Raw genomic sequence first — 14,255 nt, forward strand, 5'->3', positions numbered from 1 at the left:
TCTCTAATAAATAAATGAATAAAAATAAAATCCTTAAGCAAGAGTTAAGTCTGAGTGGATCAAAGACCTTAATATCCGACCTGAAACTCTGAAATTGCTAGATGAAAAAGTAGGGGAAACCCTTCAACATATTGGTCTTGGCAAAGACTTTCTGAATATAACCCCAGTTGCTTAGGAAATAAAACCATGAATCACCCGCTGGGACTTCATGAAATTACAAAGCTTCTGTATGGCAAAGAGGCAACCTACAGAATGGGAGAAAATCTTTGCCAGCTATACATCTGATAGAGGATTAATATCTAGGACATACAAAGAACTCAAAAAACTAGATAATAAGAAATCAAACAACCCAATTAAAAAATAGGCCATGGAATTAAATAGAGAATTCTCAAAAGAAATACAGATGACATATAAACATAAATAAAAAAAGATGTTTTGCATCCCTAGTCATCAGGGAAATGCAGATTAAAACTACACTGATGGCTAGCCAGGTGAAATGAGACAACGGGTGCAACAGTGGCACATCTGTCATGGTGGAAACCAACTGCCCTCTAATTGGACTGGAGGCCCACTCCATGGGAGGGAATACATCCCTGATACTGAAAACCTACAACAGGGGTAGTCATGAGCCCTTGGGGTGTAACATCTGCTGATGTCTGGCTAAATGTATATACTATGCTCACCAAACTTCCCAGTAAGCACTTCTCTTAATACCCATATATTACTGCTACTTTCACTTTTTCATTAGAGAACTTTCTCTTTTCAGATGGCAGTGAGCTTGGAATGACTCAGAAGGCACCATGGTGCTGGAAAGAAGTGACAGAGGAGTGCTCAGCACTGACATATCTCAATCACACCTCCCAAGGCTCAGAGTCCATTGCGAAAGAGGTGGCGGAAAGAATGTAAGAGCCAAAGGAAGGGTAGGACTCCTTACAACGTGCTCCTCCAGACACAAAATGGCCTGGATATCCATGACCTCACAGTATCTGACACTACCTACACAAGACCATCATAAGAGGAGGAAAAGATCATAACATCAAAATAAAAAAGACTGATTGAGAGGGGGAGGGGATATGATGGAGAGTGGAATTTTAAAGGGGAAAGCAGCTTAGCGGCTAAGTGCTTCCCTGTGAAGTGTAAGGACCCCGGTTCGAGGCTTGATTCCCCAGGACCCACGTTAGCCAGATGGACAAGGGGGCGCATGCGTCTGGAGTTCGATTGCAGTGGCTGGAGGCCCTGGAGTGCCCATTCTCTCTCTTTCTCTGCCTCTCTCTGTGTCACTCTCAAATGAATAAATAAAAATGAACAAAAAAATTTGCAAAGGGGAAAGCAGGGGGAGGGAGGGAATTACTATGGGATATTGTTTGCAATTATGAAAGCTGTTAAAAAATTTTTTAAAAAAGAAGAGATGATTTAGTCTATAGGACTATGTGTGTGGGTTCTATGCAAACATTACCACAGTAATTTGTTTGCTTGAGGCAGGGTCTTGCTTATAGTTCATGCTGACCTGAAACTTAATCTGTAGCCAGGCAGGCTTTGAACTCATGGCAATCCTCCCACTTCAGTCTTGAGTGCTGGGATTATATGTGTGAATCACTATACAGGACTCTACATTGTTTTGAGATAGGGTCTCATGTTTGCCAGGATGGCCTTAAACTGGCTCTGAGGCTGAGAATGAATTTGAACTCTTGCTCCTCCCTGCCTCCACCTTCCCAGTGCTGCGGTTACAGTATGCACCACCACTTCCAGCAATATGTTTCATGTTATTTTTTCAACTCTACATTTTATGGAAAGACTTGAGCATTCTCAGGGGTCCTGGAATGGATTCCTTCAGATGCAGACATATGGCTGGATTTGTAATTGTCACTTTATTGGAAAATGGGATAAACTGAAAGCAAACTTATTTGGAAGAACCGAAGTTTATTGTAAGGGCTGAGGATATAGCTCAGTGGGTAGAGTGCATGCCTAGCGTTAACAAAGCCCTAGGTTCAATCCCCAGTACTGCACGGAACAGAGGCGGTAGCCCACACCTGTCATGCCAGCACTTGGAAGTGAAGGCCATCCCCAGCTACATACATAGTGAGTTTGAGGCCAGCCTGGGCTAAATGAAACTGTGTCTTAAATAAAATAAAAAATGCTTATTATGAGCTTGGATAGAGATCAGGAATGTACCTGGAGTCCATGATGCTAGGCCAGGAGTTGAAGACCAGCCTAAGCAAACACAGCATGACCCCGTCTCTTAACGACTGTTCTCCCCCCACCCTCTTTTTGTTTTTAGATAAGGTCTCATGCTTGTTTTGTGGGTATTTATTTATTTATTTATTTGAGAGAGAAAGAGGCAGAAAGACAGAGAATGAGAATGGGTGCCCAGAGCCTCCAGCCACTGCAAACCAACTCCAGATTCTTACATCACCTTGTGCATCTTGGATTATGTGGGTCCTGGGGAATTGAACCTGAGTCCTTTGGCTTTGCCAGCAAATGCCTTAACCACTAAGCCATCTCTCCAGCCCCTCTTTTTTTTGAGGCACTAGGAATGGAACCCAGGGTCTTTTGAGTCCTAGGCAAGGACTCTACTGCTGAGCTAGGGAGACTATCTTTATGTGGTGGCACATGCCTTTAATCCCAGCACTAGGGAAGCAGAGGTAGGAGGATCACCATGAGTTCAAGGCCACCTTGAGACTACAGAGTGAATTCCAGGTCAGCCTTGGCTACAGTGAGACCCCACCTCGAAAAATCAACAAGCAAGCAATCAAAGAAAGAAAGAAAGAAAGCAGGGCGCTGGGGAGATGGCTCAGTGTATAAATGCACTTGCAGTTAAAGCAAAAGGATAAAACAAGCCTGTCACACAGAGCTGGAAGCTGTAGCAGGTACCTGCCTGTGGCCAGAAGGGCGGTGGAGACAGAAGCATGGTCCACAAGCTCAAGGGCCAGCTAACCTGGCAATCATCATGGTAAACAACAAAAGGCTGTGCTTCAAACAAGGCGGAAGGCGAGGACTAGCACCTGACCTCCACATGTATGCCACGCCATGCTGGCACCTGCACTCACAGATATGGGTGTGGTGGAGATGCCCACATACACTAACACCCCCAAAGTATTCCAAACACATTACAAATAGGAAAGATACGGTGATTTAAGTATATAGGGAGATGGTTCAGTGGATAAAGCACTTGCTGCTCAGGCTCGAGTACCTGAGTTGAATCACAGACCTCATGTAAAAAGCCAGAGGCCCAGGCTGGAGACATGGTTTAGTGGTTAAGGTGTTTGCCTACAAAGCCAAAGGACCCTGGTTCGATTCTCCAGGACCCACATAAGCCAAGGCACATGCATCTGGCGTTCATTTGCAGTGGCTGGTGGCCCTGGAGTTCCCATTCTCTCTCTCTCTCTCTCTGCCTCTTTCACTCATAAAAAAAATAAGTAACTTTTTTTTTTTTTTAAAGCCAGAGGCCTTAGCAGGCTTCTGCGATCCCAGCACTAGCGGTCTGCTGGCAATAAGGATGATGGGAGGCAGAGATGGAGGAGCATTTCCTAGGAGCGCCTAGTGAGTGCAGCAAAGAACAGCAAAGCAAAAATGCACAGTGAAAACGGAGGGCTGAGGTGATGACTCAGTGGTTAAAGGTGCTGTTTACACAGCCTGCTGGTCCAGGTTTGATTCCCTAGTATCCATGTAAAGCCAAATGCACAAAGTACATGTGTTTGGAGTTCATTTGCAGTGGCAAGAGGCCCAGATGTGCACATTTTCCCTTCTCTCTTTCCTAAATAAACAAATATTTTAAACAAATCTTATTTATCTATTTAATATGTATATAGAGAGAGGCAGAGAGAGAGAGAGAGAGAGAGAGAGAGAGAATGGGCACACCAGGGCATCCAGCCACTGCAAACAAACTCCAGATGTATGCGCCACTTTGTGCATCTGGCTAATATGGGTCCTTAGGCTTCACAGCAAGCATCTTAACCACTAAGTCATCCCTCCAGACCAAATAAGCAAATTAAAAATTTTTTATAGCCGGAGCTGGGCGTGGTGGCACACGCCTTTAATCCCAGCACTCGGGAGGCAGAGGTAGGAGGACTGCTGTGAGTTTGAGGCCACTCTGAGAATTCAGAGTGAATTCCAGCTCAGCCTAGGCTAGAGTGAGACCCTACCTTGAAAAACCAATTTATAGCCAGGCGTAGTGGCGCATGCCTTTAATCCTAGCACTTGGGAGGCAGAGGTAGGAGGATTGTCATGAGTTCAAAGCCACCCTGAGACTACATAGTGAATTCCAGGAGAGCCTGAGCTAGAGTGAAACCCTACCTTGGAAAAAAAAAAAGGGGGGGGGCACTTGCTTGCAAAGCCTGCCAACATGGGTTTGATTTCCAAGTACCTGAGTAAAGCAGACACACGAAGTGGCACTAATGTCTGAAGTTCCTGGGGTTCCCATATTCTTTCTCTCAAATAAATAAATAATACTTAAATTTTTTTTTTTTCTAAAAGATAAGCATGGTGGCCCACGCCTTTAATCCCAGGCCTCAGGAGACAGAGTTAGGAAAATTGTGAGTTGAAGGCCAGCCTGGGACTACAGAGTGAGTTCCAGGTCAGCTTGGGTTAGAATGAGACCTCGAAACCATTAACAACAAAAAAGGGTTGGAGGGATGGCTTATTGGGTAAGTCACTTGTCTGTGAGGCCTAAGGACCCAGGTTCGATTCCCCAGTACCCACATAAGCCAGATGTACATGGTGGCACATGCATCTGGACTTTGTTTGCAGTGGCTAGAGGCCCTAGTGTGCCCATTCTCTCTTGCATAAACAAATAAAAATAAAATATAAAAAAAGGGAGGCTGGACAGAAGGCTTAGCAGTTAAGGCGCTTGCCAGCAAAGCCACAGAACCTAGTTCAAGCCAGGTGTGGTGGCGCACGCCTTTAATCCCATCACTCAGGAGGCAGAGGTAGGAGGATCGCTGTGAGTTCAAGGCCACCTTGAGACTACATAGTGAATTCCAGGTTAGCTTGTAGAGTGAAACCCTACCTGGAAGAAAAAAAAAAAAAAAAAGTACCTAGGTTCAATTCCCCAGGACTCAAATAAGCCAGATGCACAAGGTAGCACATGCATTGGAGTTCATTTGTGGTGGTCAGAGGCCCGGGCATACCCATTCTCTCCCTGTATCTACTTCCTTCTTTCTCTTTCTCAATTAAGTAAAATAAAAACCCAGCTGGGCATGATGGCACACGCCTTTAATCCCAGCACTCAGGAGGCAGAGGGTCACCACGAGTTTGTGGCCACCCTGACTACATAGTGAATTTCAGGTAATCCTGAGCTAGAGTGAAACCCTACCTCTAAAAAACCAAAAATAAAGTAAAATAAAATAAAATAAAAACAAAGCCAGGCATGGTGGCACATGCCTTTAATCCCAGCTCTTAGGAGGCAGAGGTAGGAGGAGTGCCATGAGTTTGAAGTCACCCTGCGACTAGAGTGAAAGCCTACGTCAAAAAACTAAAAATAAATAAAGCAAATAAAGGAAGGAAAAGCAAAAATTGAATAAATGGGCTCTGGGCTGCCCTTTCACTGCAGCCTCTGGTGGGCCTGCTGCGTCTGGAGGAGCTCCCAAGTGGCGCACAGGGGTTGAGGGCCAGGATGCCTTGAACATAGGGTCTCTTGACCTACATGAAGAAAGTGCACAGCATCACACTGGTTTTCAGATGTGCACCTACGTCAGAATCCTGCCTCCACCAGGAGCTCAGATCTCTGAGCCGTGTCTAACCTTGTAATGTCCTCAGTCCCACTGTCACAAAGGTCCTAATTAAGCTACCTCACATCAAACGGGAAGAAAAGATACTCAATCAAATGCTAGGGAAGAATGCTTAGAATCTAAAGTCCAAGTGCTCCCTTCCCTCTTCTTGGATTTCTCTCTCTCTTTTCTTTTGTCATGTAGAGGATCAAGGCATTCCTTGTGCAGGCTAGGCAAGCACGTTACCACTAAGCTGTGTGTCTACCTTACTCTCTCTCTCTCTCTTTTTTCTTTTTTTCAAGGCAAGGCCTCACTGTAGCCCAGGCTGACCTGGAATTCCCTCTGTCGTCTTAGGGTGGCCTCGAGCTCACGGCCACCCTATCTTGGCTTCCCAAGTGCTGGGGCTGAAGGAATTCGCCACTACTCACAGCTCGCCACCGCCACATTCTGACTCCCACTGGCCACTCAAAGAGGCAGCAGAATGACATTTACCCACAGGCAGCGTGTTGCAAATATCGGTTCTACGGCACAAGATTCAGACCTGAGACTTGAACAGATCTTCGGTGAGTCTCACACTGAGAACTTTCTATCTCTGCTGTGGTGTGTAGGGTTGACAGGCTCACTCTGCAGCCCAGGCTTGCCTCCAACACAATGGGACCATCCTGCCTCAGCCTCTTGGAATTAGATGCAGGAACCGCTAAGCCTGGCTGCTTCTTACTTTTGCTTCTTTTCATGGCAGGGTCTCACCATAGCCCAGGCTCACCAGGAACTCACACTGTAGTCCCAGGCTGGCCTCAAACTCAGTGATCCTCCTACCTCTGCTGCTGCTGCTGCTGCTGCTTTTTCAAGGTAGGGTCTTACTCTAGTTCAGGCTGACCTGGAACTCACTAAGTAATCTCAGGGTGGCCTTGAACTTATGGCATTCCTCCAACCTCTGCCTCCCGAGTGTTGGGATCAAAGGCGTGTGCCACCACACCCAGCTACCTCTGCTTCTTAATTTTTTTTTTTAGTATTTTATTTTTATTTATTTATTTGAGTGAGAGATACAGAAATAGGCAGAAAGAAAGAGAGAGAGAATGGGTGTGTCAGGCCTTCAGCCACTGCAAGCGAACTCCAGATGCATGTCTCCCTTGTGCATCTGGCTTATGTGGGTCCTGGGGAGTCAAACCTGGTCCTTTGGCTTTGTAGGCAAGAGCCTTTACCACTAAGCCATCTCTCTAGCCCTGCTTCTTAGTTTTCGTTTATTTATTTGCCAGCAGTGAGAGAATGAGAATGGGTGCAGCAAGGCCTGGTGCCTCCAGATAAATGCACACTTTAGTTATTTGTGTGCGGGTGGTGTATGAGAGAGCCAGGGCCTCTTAGTGGTACAAACACACACCGCATGCTTGTGCCACTATCTGTGTTGAGGAATTGAACCTGGGCTGTATGAGCTTTACAAACAAGAACCTATCCTTACATTCTTGTAGATGACTAAGGTAACCAGTAAGCTATTCAGTAATAAAACATAGTAAAGAAATTGAAAAAAAAAAAAAAGAAAGAAAGAAAGGCTATGGCTCAGTGATGTGGTGCTTGTCTAGCCTGCAGGGTGTCCTAGGTTCCATCCCCAGCACCACAAAAAAATTTAAAAAAGTGAAGTGGAAAAAGTAAGAAACAGAAAGGGATTTTTGTTTTTCTGAAACACAATACCATTTAAGGAAACGAAACCCTCAGCGGGCATATTTTTCCAGGACACCAAATATCTAAATAAGCCTCTGGAAGGTGGAGTACAAGGGATGATATTAACGGGGGTGAGAATGCTGGGTGTGGAGTTGTAGGGTCCTAGCTAGCCTGAGGGCGAGGCAGGAAGACAGCTTAGAGGCCAGCCCAGGCAGCATAGTGAGACTCCACTTTCATAAAGCCAAACATTTTGGCCAGGCATGGTGGCGCTTAGGAAACAGACACAGAAGGATCAGATGTTCAAACTCATTCTTGGCTATATAGTGAGTTCAGGGCCAGCCAAAGCTATATAGCAAGAACTTATCCTATAAAACAAAAACAAAAACAAAAAGAGAGACTGGAAATGCGGCTCAGTGGGTAGAATACCTGCTGCTTAGTAGGCATGAAGGCCTGAGTTTGATCCCCAGCACCACATAAACTAACTGTGATGGCGCACGCCTTTAATCCCAGCACTCGAGAGGCAGAGGTAGGAGGATCCCTGTGAGTTTGAGGCCAGCCTGAGACTATCTAGTGAATTCCAGGTCAGCCTGGGCTAGAGTGAGACCCTACCTGAAAAAGAATAAACAAATAAAATGAAAGCCAGCTGTGGTGGTGCTCACCTTTAATCTGAGAACTTGGGAGGCAAGAAGTAGTCTCTGTGAGTTCAAAGCCACCCTGACACTACATAGAGAATTCTGGGTAAGCCTTGCCTAGAGCAAGATCATACCTCAAAAAATAAATAAATACATTCTTTAAAATACAGGGCTGGCTGGGCTGAAGAGATGGCTTAGCAGTTAAAGCGCTTGCCTGCAAAGCCAAAGGTTTGATTCCCTGGGACCCACATAAGCCAGCTGCACAAGGTGGCACAAGCATTTGGAGTTTGTTTGCAGTGGCTGAAAGACCTGGAGTGCCCATTCTATCTCTCAAATAAATAAAAATTTTAAAAAAATATAGGGTTGGAGAGATGGATAGGCTTATGTTAATCTAGTGACAGCTTGCTGTCAGGATTCCTAATTTAAACAGCATTGTCAAGGATTCAAAGGCAGAGCACAGGGAAACTCGAATCTGAACCCAGGCCACCACCCCATGCAATTGTCTTAACCCTCGCCTATGTTCCTAACCAATTTGCTTTGGACACTTGATCACTGTATTGATGTTTCTGCACTGTTTTTGTTTTTTTTTTTTTTTTGTCCTGTTTGCTTCTCCTATATATTTATTACAGCAGGTCTATGTTTGACTGTCTCCTGTGTTCCCAGTGCCTTCAGGAGTCCAGCACATAGTAGGCACCTTAACCTCATCTGCACAGTGTACGCATCTGTTGGATGGGATGATACTGAAAGGAATGAACACACTGCAGTTCTACTCAGGCGAGAGAGAGGCAGGAGCTGGCAGCAGAGAGTGCCGTGTCACATGAGGAAGAAGTCAGGGACAGCAGCTTCTCCAGGGGGTGCTTGTGGCTCTGTCTGTACGTCTTTCAGGCAGGAGGACCCACGACTGCCCTGGGAGGCATGTCTGGAATGGAGAGTGCCTCTCAGAGATTCCAAAGCTGGGCTGGGCGCGCCTTTGGCAGGGGGTGGCCAGAACCCGGGGCTGGGTGTTTGGAAGGACACAGAACACAGGGGTGCTTTCCACAGTGGTCCAGGAACAATAGGGAAGCAAGAAAACACAGCTGGGTCCTTGCCCTACAGCCTGTGCCCAGTGGCTGCCAGGAGGACTCTGACCAACTTGACACTATAGTCTACAGTGAGAACTGAGGTCACACTGGGGCTGGGTGTGCATTCTGGTGACGTGAATTCCCTCACCAAGCCTCAGCTTCCCTAGTTATGAACAGAGTGGAAACCCATGTGATGGCAAATCCCTGTAAATCCCTGCTTCTCAGGAGGCTGAGCCAGGAGGATCAGGAGGTCAAGGCCAGCCTGGACCACATGAGACCCTATCTCAAAGACAGAGTGTCTAGTTAGTCTATACTATATAGCGAGACCCTATCTTAACCACCACCCCCTCACACACATGAAAAGAAAGAGTAGGGGAGGGAGAGCGGGAGAAAGAGAAAATAAAAGAACAACAGGGAGCTGGGGGGTGGCTCGTGAGTAATAACGCTTGCTGTGCAAGCAGGAGGACCCGAGTTTGATCCTAGCACCCAAGTAAAATACCAAGCATAGAGAAGCATGCTTGTGACCCCAGCACTGAGGAGGGGTGGTGCAGACAGGAAGATCACTGGGGATCATAGATCATGAGCTCCAGGTTCAGTAAGAGACTGTCTCAGGTAAATAAACAGGAAGAGCGATATCGGACACCCAACATCTGGTCTCTGTAAGTGCACATACAGGTGTACCCATTCCCATATACATGTGCTTACACACACACACACCAAAATAATAATAATAATAATAATAATAATAGAGGCTGAAGAGATGGCTCAGTGGTTAAGGTGCTTGCCTGCAAAGCCTAACAACTCTGGTTTGATTCCCCAGTACCCATGTAAAGCCAGATGCACAAAGTGATGTATGTATCTGGAGTTCATTTGCCCAGGTGAAGGCCCTAGCACACCCATTCTGTCTGTTTCTATCTCTCGCTGTTTACAATAATACAAATACAAATAAATAAAATATTTAAAAAATAAAAATAAAGGTTAAACAACAACAACAAAAAAACAGACAAGAATATTGACATATCTATCAGGAGTTCAAAGCCATCTTCAGCTACATAGTGAGTTTGAAGCTAGCCTGGGCTAATGAGATCCCATCTTAAAAAAAATCAAAACCCAAGGTCTACTGTGTGTATTCCTTGGCAAGGGTTCTAGAGGGTCACACTAGTATGAGACTACTTCACCAAGAGGGAAGCTGAGGCCCAGAGATATGATGTGGTTCACCCAGGGCCCTACAACAAGGAGTGGTATTGGAACCTGGGTCACCCAGCTGCCCAGTCCACTTTATCCAGCACCCCCTCAGGCTAATAAAACACTTAACCCAGCATTTGGCAGCATCTGGTCCATGCCCAGCTCAGAGCAGCTGTCACTGTTCTTATCATTCGTCAGGCAGCTTCTCCCCGGGCAGCTGACAATCTGTATCTCGTCCTGGCATGAGGACTCGGTACTTCCTCTCCTCAAAGCCACAAGGCTTAGGTGGGGCTCCTCTATCCTCAGGGCCCAGGGTTAGACAGGGAAGGCAGTGACTGCTCTTCCAACAAGAGCCACTCCTGGGAATTTTAGTGGTGCTCCCTGTCCACAGAGGCCCCTTAATTCCAGATTCTAAGGAAGAGAGAGCCAAATGCTTTCACCCAGCTGAGAGAGAAGCCTCCAGAGTAGTCAGGACAGACAGTTCATTAGTTTCCTGGTGACACCTACAGATGTCCCTCAGTTCTACAAACAATACATTCCCTTTCTATGGGTTACATTAACCTGAGGACTGATTCCTGCTAATTCTTCAATCTAGCAGGGATTTTGCTAGTGAACCAACAATCTTGGGGACCCTCTTTCAAAATAACCCTTTTTTGGTATTTATACAATACCATATGTAAAGCAATATGCTGGACACCCAATTTCTCTGCATGATCCCTGTAGCTCGGCTTAATTCCCCCCATTTTGGAGGAGAGGGGATAAAGAAAAAGCAAGAGCTTAGGTGATCTGTCCGGGGCAAGACCAGGAGAAAAGGAAGACCCCTTCTTACTCTCTCCCGCTGGGTTCACTCACCTGTGGGCCCCTCACAGTTTCGCTCTGTGATGCTAATCTTTTTGACCACGTGGATGTTGCCGGTGCTGGCCGTGGGCAGCGGGCACATTGACTCCACCACTTCGAGGCTGCGGAACACCGTGGGGCTCTCTGGAGCCCCCGAGGCTGCCAGGGCCCTCAGACCGGCTCCATAGGGCTCCAGGTTCTGGGCTCGCTGCGCGGGGGCTCCGGCCACAGTGCTGGCGGCCACCTCTACTTCCCGCGGGCCCTCCACCACCCTTACGGTGTCCACGCGAAGCGGGGTGTCCGGAGGTGGCCAGGCCTGAGGCTGGAGCTCAGCCTGGCGGGCCTGTGCCGCCTGCAGCTCCTGCAGCGCCTTCTTGAGCTGCGTCTCCAGCACTGCGACTTTAGCCGCAAGGGCCGCCTCGCCATCGGGGATGCCCAAGTCCCGCTCGCGGACCCAGGTGCCCACGCTGCGGGTCTCCAGCGCCGTTGGGTCTTCGGGGGGCTCGGGGATGTCCAGACAGAGCTCGCTGCGGCCACGGACCCCCGCGGGGTGACCGAGGAACTTCTGGCTCTTCAGCTGCACAGTGAGCTGTCGTTTTTCTTCCTGGAGCACTGACAACTTCACCTGGAGCACGGGGATCAGCTTGACCTGTTCCTCCAGCTGACGCAGCTTTCTCAGGGCACCTGCCATCTGCTCCCGCACGTGGGCCAAGTGCCCGGCGCTGGGTGCCACAGGTGTGGACAGGCCTGAGCTGCGTGGCGTTGGGGGTGGCAGGCCCACACCAGCCAGGGAGCTGGTGGAGCCCGCGGCACTGGGTGTCAGGGAGCCCAGGCCTGATGGCATGGCCGCCTGATCCTCCAGTCGTCTCCGGGCGTCTAGCAATGTGCGCTCCACTCGTGGGTTGAAGCCACCACGGGTCTCCAGTGCGCCATATTGTGGGTAGAAGCCCCGGCCACAGTAGGAGTAGGCCGAGTGGCGACTGTCCCCACTGGCATTGGAGCACAGTGACTCGGTAGATGTCCACCAGGAGCCTGCGCCCCGCGGCAATGAGCCCAGGCGTGGCCGGCGCTGCACAGCCACCCTGCGCAGCGTGTGGCCTTTCTCAATGTCATCCACATACTTGAGGAAGTCCAAGTCCAGGCGGTAGCCATACGGTGTCTCCACTGAGTATGGAGGGTCAGGGTCCTTGGAGGGGAAGGCTGGAGGAGAAGCTGGGCCTGGAGTGCCTGGGGTGGGAGAAAGTCAGAACCTCCAAATACTGTCCAATTTTCTATGTGCAGGCTGGTCCTCAGAAACAGTAGGGGTTACTCCCTAAGAGTGGAGCCCACCCAGTGCACAAGTAGGTCCACAGTCTCTGTTCTTTAACACAGAGCAGGGCCCTGTCACTAACTGACCCAAGGGCAGGGCTGTCCTCTTCAGCTCAGAACACCACAGGAGAGCTGCCCTACTCATGTAGACCCTCACAGCAGGGCTGGCCTCCCCCCTCAGAGTAGGTCTGTCCTCCCCCCTTAGACCCTCTTGGGCAGAGCCCTCTTCCCATCCTGTGGTCTTGCCCCTAACCTGGGAACGGGGCGGGCACATGCAGGACCTGGGCCATCCTCTTCTCTGCAGACACTGCTCCTCAGGGGTTGCTCCGGACTGTAAGCCAGACTGCTTGCAGCACTGTCTGATCCTGATCTGCGCAGAGGGGTTGAGGGAGTCCGGGGTCAAGAGGCTGTAGTGGGAAAGGGGAGAAGATGTTTCCACCCCACCCCACCCGCACAGCCGCCCCCACCCAGATTTGGGACCCTCTTACACACTCACATGAAGCTTGGCTGCAGAAAGGCCTAGAACAAAGAAACCAAAGCTCCTCGCCTGCGTACACATCTGTCCAGCCTCTGGACAGGCTCCAGCTGTTCCCAGAGCCCTGCCTTCACATGGCCCTGGGGCAGGGGGCCCCAACCCGGCAGTCCCACCCTTCCTGTACCCCCTCCCCTCAGCTCAGGCCCAGAGCAGGCCACAGGGAGAGGGAGAATGAAGATGGGTAGGGGCTGGAGCGCTAAGGGGGATCCCTCCAGTGGGGATCAAAGGACCCACACAGACAAAGGGTGGCAGAAGGAGACAGAAAGTGGGAGGTAGGTAGAGGAAGGGAAAGTGGGGAGGCAACAAGTTAGTTACCAGTAGCCTTTCTCCTTTATGGAAACAATTTTCTCTAAAAATAAACAGTTTCACTGCCAGCTATACAGAACTTCCTGCCCCCCCAGGATGCGTCCTGGCTAGGGGCGCAGCAGGGATAGAGAGCTGGGGTGGAGGTCCGGGAAGTCATGGGGGTGGAGGGGAGGAAGTAAGAGGGGGGCTGCCTGCAGGCTGTAAAAGGGAAGGACAATCAAGGCCTCTCACTAACATGGCCTTAGTTTTGAAAGCTGGCCAGGGTCAGTCCTTTCTGTTATCTAGCCTCCAGCCACCCTGCTGCAGACACCTCTGTCCATGTCACCAGCAGAGTGGACCCTTTCCGGCCTGTGCGTGTCAAGGTAATGGGTACTTGGGAGGATGGGATCAGGCAGGGGTGGGGCTCCAGGCTGCTGAACTTGACCTCGGTCTTGATGTCTCCCTGAACATCTCTCCATATATCCTCTCTCCTCCTCTCTCTTTTTTCTCTCTGCCTCCCTCCATGTCTTGCTCCCAGTCTCTGTCCTTGCTTCACTATCTTTTCCACACCTGGAATGCAGTGACCAACTATAGGAAACAAGACATTTGGTTCTGTATCTGTCTGCAGTCTCATTCCCCAGAATAACAGAAAGTCGATCCAGACTGTATTCTGAGGACAGCCAGACGCAGTGAGCAGTACTGGGATAGCCTGGGCAAGAGGGTGTTGGAGATAGAGGAAATAAGACTAATAATAACTTTTGGGCTGGACGGGTGGCTCAGCAATTAAAGGTGCTTGCTTGGAAAGCCTGCCAGTCTTGCTTTGATTTCCTAGTATACATGTAAAGCCAGATGAACAAAGTAGAGCATGCACCTAAAGTGTTTGCATGGCAAGAGGCCCTGGCATGCCCATTCTGTCTCACAAATAAATGAATAAATAAATAAAAACAACAACAACAAAGTTTTGTGTATGTGATTTTTTTTTTTTGTTGTTGTTGTTTTGGAGATGATCTCATGTAGCCTAGGTCTGCCTGGTTCCCTATGTAGCCAAGGA

The 14,255-nt window shown here is 48.8% G+C and overlaps 1 protein-coding gene across 6 annotated transcripts in view; it reads right to left on the reverse strand.

Moving 5' to 3' along the window:
• Positions 1–14,255, reverse strand: part of Kank2 (KN motif and ankyrin repeat domains 2) — a 58,747-nt gene that overhangs the window by 43,105 nt on the left and 1,387 nt on the right. For 3 of the 6 annotated variants that reach the window (XM_045142778.1, XR_006635720.1, XR_006635721.1), the window contains exons 1-3: positions 12,881–13,030; positions 12,638–12,791; positions 11,092–12,303 (exon numbers count right to left, since the gene is read on the reverse strand). In XM_045142778.1, the coding sequence (XP_044998713.1) occupies positions 11,092–12,303; positions 12,638–12,674 (1,249 nt within the window). In that variant the 5' untranslated portion in view covers positions 12,675–12,791; positions 12,881–13,030. Of the gene's footprint in view, positions 1–11,091; positions 12,304–12,637; positions 12,792–12,880; positions 13,031–14,255 lie in introns of those variants that run through there. The other 3 variants (XM_045142780.1, XM_004667469.2, XM_045142779.1) reach the window with 3 other exon arrangements.

The sequence above is a fragment of the Jaculus jaculus genome, chromosome 2 (genome assembly GCF_020740685.1).
Source record: "Jaculus jaculus isolate mJacJac1 chromosome 2, mJacJac1.mat.Y.cur, whole genome shotgun sequence".
Taxonomy (NCBI): Eukaryota; Metazoa; Chordata; class Mammalia; order Rodentia; family Dipodidae; genus Jaculus; species Jaculus jaculus.